The sequence below is a fragment of the Cryptotermes secundus genome, unplaced genomic scaffold (assembly GCF_002891405.2).
Source record: "Cryptotermes secundus unplaced genomic scaffold, Csec_1.0 scaffold1703, whole genome shotgun sequence".
Classification (NCBI taxonomy): domain Eukaryota; kingdom Metazoa; phylum Arthropoda; class Insecta; order Blattodea; family Kalotermitidae; genus Cryptotermes; species Cryptotermes secundus.
This window is the reverse complement of record NW_019744157.1, coordinates 232566-249137: the sequence shown is the minus strand read 5'-3', so window position 1 is coordinate 249137 and position 16572 is coordinate 232566. Positions and strand designations below refer to the sequence as shown.

The 16572-nt window shown below is 39.9% G+C and overlaps 1 protein-coding gene across 1 annotated transcript in view; it reads right to left on the bottom strand.

Annotated features, from left to right (window-relative positions):
- Window positions 1-2111: 2111 nt before the first annotated feature.
- Window positions 2112-16572, bottom strand: part of LOC111874604 (choline-phosphate cytidylyltransferase A) — a gene marked incomplete at its 5' end in the record, with an annotated part of 33147 nt that continues 18686 nt past the window's right edge. Inside the window, 7 exon segments of the mRNA XM_023870234.2 lie at window positions 2112-2540; window positions 3346-3464; window positions 4114-4281; window positions 4938-5159; window positions 8901-9052; window positions 11249-11365; window positions 11459-11567. Of these exon segments, the coding sequence (XP_023726002.1) occupies window positions 2411-2540; window positions 3346-3464; window positions 4114-4281; window positions 4938-5159; window positions 8901-9052; window positions 11249-11365; window positions 11459-11567 (1017 nt within the window). The 3' untranslated portion in view covers window positions 2112-2410.

Genomic DNA, 16572 nt, shown 5'->3' with positions numbered 1-16572 from the left:
GCAAGGCCTCTACCTGTACACAAACAGAAAAATGCACACAAACATCCTTGCCGAGTGAGATTCGAACCCACAATCCCGGCTTCCGAGCGAGCGAAGACAGTTCATGCCTTAGACCGCTTGGCTACCGTGACCGGCGGAAGAAGCAGTAAAGGAACAAAACTAAATAAAGCACCAAGAGGAGACAACATACCAGCAGAATTATTGAAGGCAGGAGGACAAGAAGAAATAATAGCACTCCACAGAATTATGAAGAAAGTGTGGGAAGAAGAAGATACCAGAAGATTGGAGAAAGAGCATTATATGTCCCATATTTAAAAAAGGGGATAAATTAACATGTAGTATCTATAGAGGTATATCATTAATACCGATAGCATATAACATATTAACAAGGATACTAAAAAAGAGACTGGATCCATATATAGAAAAAATAATAGGAGAAGATGAATCAGGATTTCGACCCAATAGGTCAACAATAGACAATTTATTCACCCTGAGATAAATAACGGAGAATGTTGGGAATTTAATACAGATATTTACTTATGCTTCATAGATTTTAAACAAGCATATGATACAATAATAAGGAAGCAGCAGCCGGAGTTGGCCGAATGGCACATATATGTGACGCAGGGCACATGCACCCTTTGGGAGTGCTGACAGTTTGACCTTGGGTTTGAAACCAAAAGAAACCTATGTGAGGTCATGTCAGTGGTTCATTCCTTAGCTCTGAACAAAGAAATCGTTTATCTCGGTCCCGGTTTTGAAACAATTTGTTTATATATGACTGTTTATGACCTGCTCAACCAAATATAGCCCAGCTTTGTTCTGAGAACTGAAGAGGAAATATTTGTCGGTGCTTGCAGATCAGTGCTTCTAGAGTTTTCAAGGAAGTGTGATGTATTCAAGGATTGGTTTTCAGTGGCGAATTATCAGTTAGGAAGTCAGTGTTGGATTGTGTAATATTTCTTTTTCTCTTAAAAAGTTAGTGTCGGAGTGTCATATATTTCTTTTTATATTGTTTTGTGTCTCAGAAGAGGTATAAACCCACTGAGCCAGTATTACTTTGTGAGTAAAAGGCATCTTCGTCACTGTGACTTTCTGTAATAGTGTCGGACTGGCACCTTTTAGACTACTATTATAATTATTATTTTTTTTTCTAGTGGGGTGGGACTAAGTCCCTTGTACTGCTGCCACTTCTGGCCTATTGTACCATACTATTACAGTTACTTTGCATCACTATTTTTCGAGTCTTTGTCAATCAACATAATTTATTCGATTTTGCTGGAAACCCCCTCCCCCAAGATGGAACCCCAAAAACGTGCCCAATATTCCAAACTTCTTGATGCAGAAGAACTGGAGGAAATATTGATGGAAGAGGAATCTGATGAAGAGTTAGAAGATATCAATGAGTTCATTGAACCTTGGGCAAATATGCTGTAATCATCATCATCATCATCAGAGGCAGAGGAAACAGAAATTAGGTTTCATGATAGAAGACCCGGGGCTTCGCTAAAGGTACTAGACTTCACTGGTCCTCCAAGTGGAATCAACAGATCAGCTGCTCCCAATATAAATGCACAGTTCTCTCCTTTTTCCATTTTCATTCTGTTTTTCCAACAAATAATAACATAATAAATTACATTTCATAAATTAAAAATGAAAATAACAATCCTCATACTCAATATATACATTTCATACCACATTCGAATCAACCATGAATGGGTTGCAAGATAGATGCATACAAAAAATTTCTTATGTTTCTCCTTTATATGTACGAGTAGCTTTTCAGAGTACCAATGTTGTAAAATTACTTACTGTTATGCAACATGTCTTGTTATGTTCTACAGAAAGCTACTGATTAAAATGAGAGTAGAGTGCTATAGGGAAATCACCCATTTCCTAGAAAGTGAAAAATCATAATCTTAAATGCATTATTGTGACGGGCGATATTTTACTTCTCTCCTTGGTTTATGGCCATTGAAAGACTAAACTGAATCAAGTAAGTAGGATTGGAGGTTCTCACAGCAACGGCAGTAATGAAGATTTCTATCTTCTGGGATAAAATGCTGCGTAGTCCACTGAAAGTCAACCAACATTTCAGAGGAACATGTCGCTTCTATCTTCAGGATCAAAGAATAAGCAGAGTTGCTTGCCACCTTCTATAACACTGATTTCTTGCTCGGCTTCTTCTTCAACCTGAAGATGGAAGTGACATCTTCCTCCAAAATATCAGCTCACTCAATAGAACACATAGCATGATATCCCAGGCAACAGAGCTCTTCTGAATAAAGTAAATTTCTGTAACATACAAAATAAAGTCTTTGGGTTTTACATCACTGTTTATCAGGCAGATATTACCGATTCAGATTACCAAACGCAGACATACTCTTCATTCACTAGTATCCATATATGATCATTTTGATTGGTGCTCATCATCGTCATCATCATCTGAGAAGTCTTGTGTGCTGCAACTGTTGCTGAACTTTGCATTGGTTGATGAACTTGGTGAAAAATCATATCTACCAGCTTTTGGTGGAGGAGGACTGAAAAAGCAAGTATGCTATGCTTAAAAGGACTTGATACAAAAACTAACACAGATTTATAATAAATCAAATTACTGAACTTTCACAAACATAATCATTAGACATTTTAAGTTACTTTCATGCATATCAAGGACAATGAGCCATGACAGCTAAGTCAGCATAGTGACTAGGCTACAGGCTGGATGACTGATGAGTTGGGGTTTGATTCTTTGCAGAGGTTAGAGATATTACCCTTCTCCACGTTGTCCAGACTGGCTTCAAGGCTCACCCAGTCTCCTACGCAAAGGACAGCAGGGGCATGATGATGACTACTCACCTCCATCTAATGCCAAGCCTAAGAATGGTGGAGCTACACCTCCACTCCCCCATATATCTTCACAGCAACATGTTTCATTAATTAAACCTGGAATAACTCTACTTTTACCCTTAAACATCAAGGAGGCAACCCACAATTGCTAATGGCATCTACTCTCCATATATTAGCTTAAGTGACTGACTGTATAGTATTGTCTCTTGAATCAGTTCTGTGTCCACTGTGTTGCATTCATTTCATGTGTAATGTTATATCTTCCAGAGCAATGGTAAAAATAACGGTATCCCTGAGCTTAATTAAACAGCACATAACAAAGACATATTGAGTGGTGGAGGCACTGTTCTATACAATACTCACCTTGTCAGTAAACAGAACTTGCTTCATCTTTTGGTCACTTTGTCCTTGGGGATAAGAGGGTGGGTGGGCCCCATATCTGGTCTGGATACTAATAAAATTTATACAAAAGATTGGTTCCATGATAATATCACTTACCTGACTGAATCGTCATTGTCATTACTGTTGGATGAGGTAGGGCTTCCATCTCGTCGAGGACTTGCTGGTGGAGACAATGCCTGCATCAGCCGTCCCTTCCCCTCATTCCATATGTGGGACTGTATGTATGACAAAACCAATAAATCCTCTAAATTAAATGTTATAATTTTAAGATTACAAAATATAAGTTCAACACAGCTAATACCAAAGTCTGTGATTCAAAACAATTCCATTCACTTCCCACAACCAAATTTCCCAAAAACCAATTTTAATATTATTCTTCCACCTCCGTTTTGGATATTCAAAGTGGTTCCCTTATTAAAATTTTGTGTGTATTTTTTGTCTTCTTCCAACCAGCATCCCAGTCCATCATAAGTTGCTTGATTTCACTTTCAAAAAGAATACAAAATTAAGGAATCACTTACTCTATTTTTCTAAAAACCGGAGCACTAATTAAAAATTAATTTTGATCTTACAAGTGGTTGCCCTATCAAAATTCTGTATGCATTCTTTGTCTCACAATCCAAGTGACATGCCTGGTCAACCATAACATCCATGATTTCACTTATCAAAATGATACCAAGTGACCTCTTTATCACTTATCTGATCTCTCTTAAATTAAAAGCATTTTGTTAGTTACATTTTAACATTCCAGGTGTCTTCCCTATCAGAATTATTGCCTATCTTGTGAACTTCTTAGATTGCAGCAGTTTTCACTTCACTACTTTGAGAATTTACTGTGCCCAGAGATTTACTTTAATGACTTACCAAGCGACCTTCCCTTCCAAACAAGAGCAAGAAGGCATCAATGAAGTCACGAGATTTCTCTTCCCACTTCTGTATCATGTCCACTCGCTTTTCCCCAATATTCTCCATCACACGTTTTCCTTTGTCCTTTAGTTCGTCCATTTTGTTTTGTAGACGAAATTTCTTCTCCTAATAAGAAAATTGTTGCACATTAAATATACGTATAATATATAGAAATTAAGTAAGTAAATTTCAAATACAAAAAAAAAAAAAAAACACTCCGTGGCCTATAGTCCACAAGCAAAATATAGCAACCAAGTGACCGCCACTTGTTGGCGAAGTTAGTGCCAACTTTAGTGGATAGAAGGCGTCACGTGGTCGGTGCAACAGTTCCCCAAGGCTGTTAATTTCAATCTTCTAGACCAGAGCTGCTACTTCCTTGAAAGAGCTCCTTAATTATCATCACGAGGCTGAGTGGACCCCATTCCAGACCCATTTCTTCTCAGAAAATCTGGTAGCTCTAATAATCGAACCCAGACCTCTGGATCTGTAGCCAGAAACTCTGACCACAAGACCACAGAGGCAGTTGTTGTTAATCAATATGTTGACAGAAATATCCATACAATGGAATTTTGTAAAAGAACATAAAAAATACTGAACAACCTACATAAAGAATGTCGACATAAAACTGCTAGTGCAGACACAATTTATATATGGCAATAATTAATGTATTTTGAGTCTTGAATATAAAATTCAATAGTTTGTACTGGATACAATCCCAATAACACTTCAAATTACTATGCAGCCTGCACATAAATCATATGGCCTGCAGGTTTAGCACTTACATTAAGGAATGAGACATTCAAGTCTTTTGCACTGTAACCTCTAGCAAGATTACGACGCACATATATGTCATAGTCTCGCACAATTCGTGCCACAATGTCTGATGTTGATACACCTTCTGTACGCTCTGTAGCTACAAACATGCCTCTTGCTTTCAACCAGGCATACAAATCTGTTCCATCATCTGTGATGTACGGGATCTCATCATGGGCCACAAAGTCAATCTGGAACAACACAACTGATGAATAAAAATTTTACACCACACCCACTCCAAACAATTTCAATACGTCTGCAAAGGATAATAACAATTATCAAACACCATTTCACAGCTTGCTATACAGCTTCTCACCACACTTTAGACAAATAAAACAAAAATGATATAATTTTACTGTTATTATCTGTATTATTCTAACATACTATGATGAACCACAGCAGCAGTTTCATAATCAGGGTTAAGCTATCCCTGTAACAGGCCATGAAGGCCCATACGGTTGTGAGACCTCAGCACTCCCATATTTTCTAGATAATCGGCACAAAGATGGTGGTGAGGTTGCCAGCCTTATGCACCAGCCATCCTTTCCCCCACAGGAAGATTCCTGGTACTGATTTCTGTTGGAGGCTGGGTCAACCCCAGGACCATAGTGCAGCTGGAAGGATTAGTCAATTGAAAAATCAAATGACCTCATCTGGAATCGAACCTGTGACCTTCCAGCCTGAAGCATAGTGCCTCAACAAACTATGCTACCACATGCTCCCCATAATCTGAGTACAAATATGAACTTAATTTCCCAGAATCCAAATTTATGATACCCAAAGCTTTTCTCATTTAATATTAAAATTTGTTAGTGATTAAAACAAGCAAACGAATGTAGCAACATTACAAAATTTTTACCAGCCTTTTGAGTTATTCATTACGTACAAAGACAAAAATAACACTGTCTGATGTGACTATTTAAGTTTTATCATTTGAAGACTCATCACCCTTACATGTTTCGATCCCTAAGGATCATCCTCAGAGGGCATCAATACTTTTTCGGAAACTACTATTACAATAGATGTTAATTATATACATACACATATAATGTTTTAAATGCACAATGTACACAGTGTTCAACCTTTCACATTCACAGCAGCCTTCCTGGTGTTAAAACTTTTTAAAGTTTTTTAAAAACTTTCTAGTTCAAGCTTAAAATTTATAAACCATAAAGGTTCGTGTCATTTCTCCCATTGTTATTCTTGGAGGTGGCTGATCCTGTGCCACCTGTTTATCTTGTGAAAGGAGATTCTTAGTATTTCCATGTTTATTCAACACAGTAGGCCATGAATAAACACGGAAATACTAAGAATCTCCTTTCGCAAGATAAACAGGTGGCACAGGATCAGCCACCTCCTAGAATAACAATGGGAGAAATGACACGAACCTTTATGGTTTATAAATTTTAAGCCTGAACTAAAAAGTTTTAACACCAGGAAGGCTGCTGTGAATGTGAAAGGTTGAACACTGTGTACATTGTGCATTTAAAACATTATATGTGTATGTATATAATTAACATCTATTGTAATAGTAGTTTCCGAAAAAGTATTGATGCCCTCTGAGGATGATCCTTAGGGATCGAAACATGTAAGGGTGATGAGTCTTCAAATGATAAAACTTAAATAGTCACATCAGACAGTGTTATTTTTGTCTTTGTAATTGTTAGTGTGATGGACCAGAATGAAACAAATCAAATGTATTCATTAGGTATTAAGTTAAATTCTCAGAGAAAATTTGAAATTCCTGTGCAGTCTGATAGGAATTTACCTTTGTTTTTGAGGCATGTACTGCCTCCATCTTCAGAGCCAGAGAGTAAGCTGAGAAGTATGCTGCATGCAACAAGCACAGTATGCCAAGCAGGAAAAAAAACCAATAGGACCATGGGGAAGAGTGAAGAAAAGGGGGTGTTCTCCATCCTGAGAGACAGAGGGAAGAAATGGAGCTGAGTGATGAGTGGAAAGTGTAGGCAGGCCTGAGGAATAACAGGGGCAGCATTCAGAGTATAGAAAGGGATGAAAAGAAGCAAAATGGAAGAACACTAGCAAAGCACTGTTGATGGCAGAAGGCAGAATGTGGAAGACAATGATGAGGAGGAGGAATATGTATAAATGGGATTGAAAAGGGTATGGAGGGAGATAGGAGGAGGACAGGGGCCCTACTACCCTACTAAACAGACTGGTATAATAAAAATGGCCTCCTTATTAGAATTTATCAAGACGAGGCTCCCCAACCAGGACATCAGGCCCACTTACACTGCACTTTTCAAGGCACAAATCTTCTTTTCCTTTTCATTCTCACCCCCATATCCCTGCATTTAGTCCCAGTTTAAGCCTTGTCTGACCTCCTACCCACACCAGACCTCTCCATCTCTTCCTGCTCCTTCCCTTCAACCTCTTCTTCCAGTCTGACAGTACCTTATTGGTCATCCAACCTCTACTAATGTTCTACTTCTTTCTCCACTTGTTTTCATCCCTCTTTGTACTATGCATGCTGCCCTCATTACTCTCCTAGCCCAACTGTGCCTCCCACTGCTCATTTGCCCCCAGTTCTCTCACCTCTCCCTCAGGCTGGAGAACAGCTCTTACTCACTCTTCTCCTTCTTCCTACTGGTCCACTCAGGGCTTCTGGTCTGCCTCCATGCACACATGTTTTCCAACTTGGCTTACCCTTCAAGCCTGAAGATGGAGGCAGTACACTCCCCTAAAATGGCTGTAAACATCTATCAGACCACATGGTGTCACTTCACAATCACTGCAGTGAGAACCCGAAGTTTCACATGAAATTCATTTATAGTTTCTTTAGAGCTTTAAATGAGATTCCACTCCTGATGGAGTATATGAAAAGACCCAGAATTCCCTGATTTTTCACTTCACTGCTTCTTATAGAGGCATTTCATTATGACAGCTATTTTTCTGAAAGACTACATATACTTCTCCAGATGTGCAATTTTGTCTTGCTATGTTCTACTGTTAATGTCTGGTCATAGCATGCTCCAAATCAAGCAAGTTGGGTCAAGCAGGAACCATTTCTGCCTTGTATTTGGAAAGAGATAAGTTTGAATCTTATTCACAACACTGACTATACTGACAAATACTTTTCATGGTTTTCCCCCAGTCAATCAGTATTATACAGTTGACTTCCTGATGGTCATCAAATAAACTAAAAATGAAAAATAAGAGACACACTGAACGTCTTGGATACCATCGAATATTTAGCCCTTCAGGGAACCACTAAATTGCTAATGGTACATCTCAATGGTGATGTGAGAAGGGGTTCTAACTAGAATGGTGCAGAGTGTGCTGTTCACTCTATGAAAGAGAAGGCAGCTGCACGTAGATGAGTCAACATCTAACTAAGTGGACTCACTTCAGAGTTAGAAAAGAAGGACCTACTCTGTCTGGTGTCTCAATTTTTTCTAGTGGCGAGTGGCTTTATTCAAATTTTGAAATTCCTATCAGGAAATGGGATTTTCGAAATTACTTTCAAGACCATGATATTTTGTTCAATTCCTGGATTACGGTATGTACATTCATAAGATTAAAATATTTTACATCAAATATTATCCTTCCACTTTGTGTCTGAAGATATCTATGCTGAGTATATTTGTCTCACCCTACCTAACTTATCTATAACTGACACAGTTTATTATATCCATACAGAACTTGAAATTTTCATCTGCCATTCCACAATCAACAATTATGCAGCAAACTCACTGCACAAGTCATGTCTGGGGGCCCATCACCAAAGCAGAAAGTCTTAAGAGTAAATGATGTTTAAATAAAACAAATAACACTAAATTGTGGAACAAAAAAAAATGTTGCTAAGATTACATCAAAGAAAATTCTGGCTGGTTCCAAATGATATATAAAGCAACACACTTACTTGAAGTAAATCACGTAAAATACACGAGTACCAAGAATTAAAGCTTCACCTTATGCCGTGTTATAAAATCTTCATCCAGTTCCCATGGTGCTTCTCGAACAACCTCATCAACATACCGACAATGCCTCACTGCTTCATATCGCTCTAAGTCAGTCATAACTGTTCTCCCTTTTTTGCTGTGTGTCAGAGCATCACTGCACACTGAACAACAGAAATAACATTAAAATATATCTTGTCTAACATCATGACAGCATTCTAGGCAGAAGCATATGCCATCAAAAGTGGGGAGAATATACAAAGGATCTACAAAAATAAAAACATCTATATTGAAGCAGACAGGCAGGCAGCAATCAAAGCATGTGACAAGTACCAGATCAATTACAAATTTGTTTGGCAGTCCCTTACGAAAGTGGCCGAACGTAACAGGGTTCAACTTAAACAGGTAGCAGGTCACAGAGGAATTAAAGGAAATGAAGATGCTAACCAGGTGGCAAGAACAGGATCTGAACATCCATGTGCAGGACCTGAATCAGCATCTCACCAGGAGTTGGCAAGAGGATTATCATGGGCTGGATAAACAGAGGCCATCAAAAATACCTGAGTCCATACCTGCATATACAAAAGTAATGGGTTCCTTCAAGGACCCTCAGCAAAAAAAGACAAGGGAACTACCAGGACTATGTATGAGGTGAGCTGACTGATGAGACTATTCACAGAACATATTAAAGATCACCTCTTCGAACTAGGACCGGTAAAAATCGCTGCTTATGAAAGGTGCCATAATAGAGATGAGACAGGCTCACACATCCTAAGTGTCTGTCATGTTCTAACTAATTTAAGATTTAGTCAGTTTCGGCTTCACTTCATAAAGCCAAGTGGCTACCTAAATGCTCCTTCAAGTAACATATGACACTTCATCCAAAGCATGGCACTTCTACTGGCATAATTCAGAAAGTGGAAACTCAGCAGATAACAGATGGTACTACCCACCCATTTAATTTAAATCTACATCATCACGATAGGAGACGGAGGTACCCCTCAAAACAATAATTATTATTTTCAAGGAAAGGGGGTGTCAGCTGTCTTGGCATATCGCATTCCCACTGGACATGAAACAAAGCTATGGGACAAGTTTATAGTCCTTGTAACAAGGAATTACTGATCCTACTGTGTGGCAAAGAACTGATACAAAATCAACAGTAATTTTATGGTAAGATGGCATAAAGTGAGAACTGACCATGTTCAAATGCAACTTCACATAGGACTTCCTGTATGTTGACCACAATGTTCTCCTGTTTTGCTCTGAAGGGGAGAATTATGAAAATATATACTGTCACATGTTCAGTAACTAGACATAGGGTTTGGATTGGTAACTGGATTCATCAAACACTGATAAATCGTAACTACAAGTAATTACAGCAGTCTCACTAATTCAAGCACTAGACTTCTCACTACAGCATTTGCTAAATCTTTTCATCAGTTGTTTCCTGGTAATGGATCCCAACAATGTCTTTCGCTTTCATTCTTCAATGGCTCCAATCCTTGCTGTCTGATGACTCCTTCACAACTCCTCATGGCTCCAAATGTCCTCAGATTCACAACTGACTACAAACTCCAATTAGTTCTCCTTATATAGCTTCAGGGCAGACCCAACAGAAAATACCGTTTCCAACAGTTCTCTATTGTGGCGACACGTGTTCACAGCCACAGAAACATGTTTATCGTCTATTCCCTAGCAATAACCATATCTTCTGGCTAACTAGCACAAGAAATACTGGGGATCCTTCACTGGACTCAGGCAAGCAAAGGGACTCATACCTTCTGCTAAAAAAGTGAAGGAACTGTTGAAGTTAAACAGGAACTAGCTACGTGGGTGGTGGGACTACTTACAGGACACTGTCACCTTAAAGGACACCTCTTAAAACTGGGACTAAATGATAGTCCAACTTGTGAGAGGTGTCAAGAAGAAAATGAAACAGCCACACATATCCTGTGTGAATGTGAGGCCTTAGCTTATTTAAGATTACATCACTTGGGTCAATACTTTATGGAACAAAGTGACTATTTCGACACCCCCACGTACAAAATCCTATGCTTCATTCGAAGTGCAGGATTGCTTAGGGGATAATCAAGAGGGGAAGCACAATAGATCACTGTAGGTCACGGTGCAAGGGCCAAGAAGGCCCACCCCTTACACATTCATTCTGGCTAACTATTCCAGTCTTTAAGCCGCCATAACATATTTTCTCATTAAATTTAACCAAAAAAAGGATGTCACGACATTGATACAATCTGGTATAGCAAGGAACTGGTAAGAACAGTGACTTAAATCAGTTGTAACCTTACATGAAATCACACATGCTTAGGAAGACATGCCAGAAGGGAGAGATTCATTACCTCCAACAATGAGGTAGACATTAGGAAATAAATTCTTGGCTTGCATCAACTGTCGGGCATGTCCTTGGTGGAAGAGATCGTAAATTCCATCTGCATATACCCGAATCGGTCTTAGGACTGAAACAGTAAGTCAGAACCATAAGATTACAAGCCCGACCATTTAACATAAGAATAATACATTCATGATTGAATGACTGATATGCAGAGAACCTCTTCCTGATTTTGCCACTTTATATGTGATGCGAGTGGTGTAATCACAACGCTCCCGCTCCAACATGGCTTCTGGCTCATCACTAAATGGTGCTTGTTTGCAGATAGACTGAAACAACAACAAAATATTCTATAATTATACTGATCATTTACAGTCACATAACTAACTAAACAGAAGAGACTCCTTCAGAAACTAATAGTTGCTCAGCTAATCATGAAATTCCCAACATATTACAGAACCAAAAGTTTCACACCATATTCACAACACACCACCACTGGCCCCTAGCTACCCTGAGCCAGATAAATCTGATCAACATCCCCCCATATATGCCTAATTTTCCAAGTGATCTGTCTCAACTCAGCCTTTAACAGAAATGAGTACCAGGAATATTCCTGGGTGGAGAGGGTGGCCAGCTTGTAAGGCTGAGAACTTCACCGCCATCTGTAAGTCAACTGTCTAGAAAATGTGGGAGCCTCAACATCTCATAACCCAATGGGCCTCCATGGCCTGTTACAGGGATACTTTACTTCTGTCTCTTTCAGGTTTTCCTACCAAATGTATGCACTTCTCTTAATTTCCATGTATGTTACATGCCCCACCCATTCTATCCTCCTTGATTTGATATCCTAACAATATTTTAGAGAGAAAATTATGAACAGCCTCATTATACAATCACCTCCAGTCTCCTGTTACTGCCTTCTTCTTAAATCTGAACCTTTCATTAGCATCCTGTTCTCAAATACCATCAATGTATGTCCTTCCCTCAGAATGGTAAGAAAAGAGGAAAAAGAAAAAGTTTCATATATTTGAATACATTTGCTTTTAGACAGAAGACAGCAAAATAAAAGATTCTGAACTAAATTGTGGCAAGGATTCAATACATTTACTATGCTCTCAATTTCTCTTCACTCTCACATTTCTCTTATTATTCTCAGGGTTACTATACAACTGCATGGCAGGAATGACAATTGTCAGTTACTCTGTGAATATAATTATTTATTATTTTTGTGTGTGACATATGATGCTGAGGTCCTCAAGAGTACAATAACACTATCTTATACCCTGAGTTAATGGAGTTCAGTTACAATCAAATACTGGAGGTTTGTAATGTGGCTCCTGCATAACTAAATAAAGGGGATACGCGGTAGCATAGTTGGTTGAGGCACTATGCTACAAGCCAGAAGGTAACAGGTTTGATTCCTGATGAGGTTATTGAATGTTTTCAATTTCTCTAATCCTTCGAGCTGCACTATGACCCTGAGGTCGACTCAGCCTCTAAAAGAAATGAGTACTAGGAAACTTCCTGGGGGGCTTAAGGGCAGCTAGAGCACAAGGCTGCCAATCTTACTACCATCTGTGTGTTGAATGTCTAGGAAATGTGAGAACCTTGATGTCTCACAACCCTGTGGGCCTTCAAGACATCTTACAGGGATATCTTTACCTTTATGACCAAAGTAAATTTTGCAACTACATCCTGTCAGGGTACTTCAGCACCTTTGATCTCAAATTCAGCTTCTCCTGATCATGAAGGACTTCAGTGGTCAAGGATCCCCTAGTTGTCACAAATCCAGCAAAGTATGACAAAGCTGGAATATTTACACTTACTTAACATTCTCTATTAGACACAATTCGGGGCATGCAGTATTCTAGTTGGTTGAGGAATTATGCTACAAGCTGGAAGGTCATAGGTTTAAGTCCTGATGAGGTCACTGGATTGTTTTCAATTTACCTAATCCTTCCAGCTGCACTATGGCCTTGGGGTTGACTCAGCCTCTAAGGGGCCCATACATGTGCAAGTCTGACTTGTGAGTCCAACTCAGCTCAGGTTCCAATGAGCCAAACTCGTCCATGTGTGGGCCACCACGCTCATATGTGTGGGGTGAAATTAATCCAAGACCAGCTCCTCGCCGAGCTGGACTCGTACATGTATGGGCCGCCTAACAGAAATGAGCACCAGGAAACTTGATGGGGGGGAAAGGGCAGTGCGCACATAAGGCTGACAAAATTACTACCACCTGTGAGCCAACTCTCAAGGAGATGTGAGACCCTTGACCTATCACACCACTATGGGCCTTCATGGCCTGTTACAGGGACAGCTTTACTTTTTATTTTATTAGATAAAAACAGTATGAAATATTTGATGCAAAAATATTATTCACGTTCAACATACAAGAAAAAAACTGTATTACCTACAATTTATTAAATTTACAAGTCAGAGCCCAAAGTACAAAAATTTACAAAATTTATAGCAAATGCTGACACATGACTGAATAGCTTACAAACTGCCAGAAATAAATTAAACCTTCAAGGTTCAATATCTCCTGAATGGAAGAGATCACCTAAGATATCTAGAGAGATACGAGGGTTGGAACTTTAATAGTGGCAACACTGCTGTAGAGATGACATGCAACAGAACCAAATAATGTCGCTTATACCACACATTAGTTACATACCTACCTTACCTCAGAGCAAATGGACTCTCCCTTCCCACATCGTGCTCATGCGCAGTGACGAGAACAACAGAGCCTCGTGTTAGCTGGTGGTCTAATGTAGTGTTGTCATTATGTTTTCAAAACAGGAACAACGGAGTTGGATAAAGATTGAATGTGCCAGAGGCCATACAGCACCACAGCACAACAGTGTCATCAAGGTCTTCAAGAGGCTTCCGGGGAATCTGAATTGCCTTACAGAAGAGTGGCAAGGTGGGTAAAAGCCTTCAATCACGGATGCCAAAATGTGGCAGACATGCATGGCCAGGTCGTCCCAGTGTCAGTGAAGAAGAAGTGCATGCTCTTTCCGCATTACTGGAGAGTGATTGATGCCATATGATTTGTCAGCTGGCCTGAGAGACAGAATTAGCACATACGACTGTGCATCACATTCTGAAGGAATGCCTGGGCATCAGAAAAACTGCATCACAATGGGCTCCACATGATTTGATGGAAATGCAGAAATGGCTATGATACGACACTGCTCATAACCACTTGGAGTGCTATGAGCGCAAAGGAGAGGCTTTCTTATGCCGTACCATTACGCTGGATGAGACATGGGCCAAATCGTACGAACCACAAATGAAACGCCAATCGAACGAATGGCGTCATTATGGGTCACCACAAAAATCAAAAGTTCGTCAGAACCCCAGCAATGTGAAAGTTATGGTGATTCTCGTGTAAGACTGTGATGGTGTTATCCTAACGCATACCGTTCCCTGACAGCAGACTGTCAATGCGCAGTATTACTGTTCATTTTTGGAACACAACCTGCGAACAGCTTTGAGAAAGAAGCAGCAACACTTTCTGCAGAACACACACATCATTTTGTAGGACAATGCTTGGCTGCATGCAGCACAAGCTGGTTTGTTCAATCCATGGGGCTGGAAAGTGCTGTACCATCCACCATACTCTCCGGACTTAAGCCCTTGTGACTTTGACTTGATTCCTAAGATGAAGGAGCCACTTCGTGGTATTCACTTCAGAACTGTTCCAGAGATTCTTCAGGCAGGAGACTGCTCCATTCAACTATCAACACAACAGGCACTGCTAAAGGTATCCTACAACTTCCACATCACTGGCAACGGGTTGTACACAATGCTGGTGACCACACTGAAGGACAGTAAAACTTCAAAACATGCATTTATTTTGTATCAGTTGTAAATAAATAGTTGCCACTATTAAAGTTCCAACCCTCCTATGAAGTATGATACAAGGGTGTGGATGATGAGGATGGATTCATCTGGCTCAGGACAGGGATCACTGGCAAACTCTTGCAAACACAGTAATGAGCCTGCATGTTCCATATAAGGTAGGGTACTTCTTGGCCAGTGAAACAACTGTAGGTTTCTCAAGATGGACTCTGCTCCATGGATTTAGTTGGTTAGGGACAAGCATAAGCAACAGCAACAGCCTATCTGATCAAGTACAAAAGAATCACCTCTGCTGTGGAGCCTGGTCATTGACAATCTCCTGTGGGGACTTAATGATGATGTGTATTATACAGTAGGATATGCTGATAACACAGCAATCCTCATAAACGGAAAATTCCTTTCAACAGTATCAGAGTGTCTTCAAACAGCTCTTTACACAGTCCAACGACAGTGTGAAAGAAGCAGCCTTTCCATCAATCCCAATAAGACGGTAATTATACCGTTTACCACAAAGAGAAATATAAAGGACCTTAAGGAACTGACCCTCTTCCATAAGATGATCCAGCTCTCCAGCAATGTCAAGTACCTTGGTCTAGTATTAGACAATGGACTGACATTGACAAAGCAGTTGGATAAGGTCATCAATAAAGCCTATAAGGCTTTCTGGCCATGCAGAAGCATGTTTGGTAAAATGTGGGGACTGCAGCCGCACATTGTGCATTGGATATACACTGTGATTCTAAGACCCATAATTATATACAGCGCCACAGTATAGTGGCTCAGATTTAAACTCATGACAAGCAAGGCAGAACTTAGCAAATTGCAAAGATGGGCTTGCTTGGGTATCACAGGAGCAATTCAAACATCTCCAACAGCTGCACTGGAGATACTCCATGGACTCCCCCCACTGCATATACAGTTGGAGGCAGCGGCCAGGGCAGGAATCTACCGTCTCCAGTGCAGTGATCAATGGAAACCTAAATCCGATAGTTTCGAATATGCATACATAAGTCAGGACATGAAAAAAGAACCCATATTACAAATGGGGTCTGACAAAATGATGAATGAATGAATGTATGAGGGGTAGGCCTTCTCGGCCCTTGCACCATGACCTACAGTGGTCTATTGTGCTATTGACAAGATGATACTGAGACATGTATATGGAAAAACCATTCACAGTCAGATTTCCTGACAGGAGTGAATGGGAAGATGGGTTTCAGCCCTACAGAAAAGGGGGACTGATCTGGTATACAGATGGTTCCAAGATAAATAAGGGCACTGGAGCTGGTGTGTTCTGCTATGGCATGAGGTGGAAACTTAGTTACAGCCTTGGGCAGTACATGACAGTATTCCAGGCAGAAGTATATGCCATTAAGGCATGTATTATGGAGAATCTAGATAGGAACTACAGAAATAGGAACATCATTCTATCTGACAGACAAGCTGCATTTAAAGCACTTGACAAACACC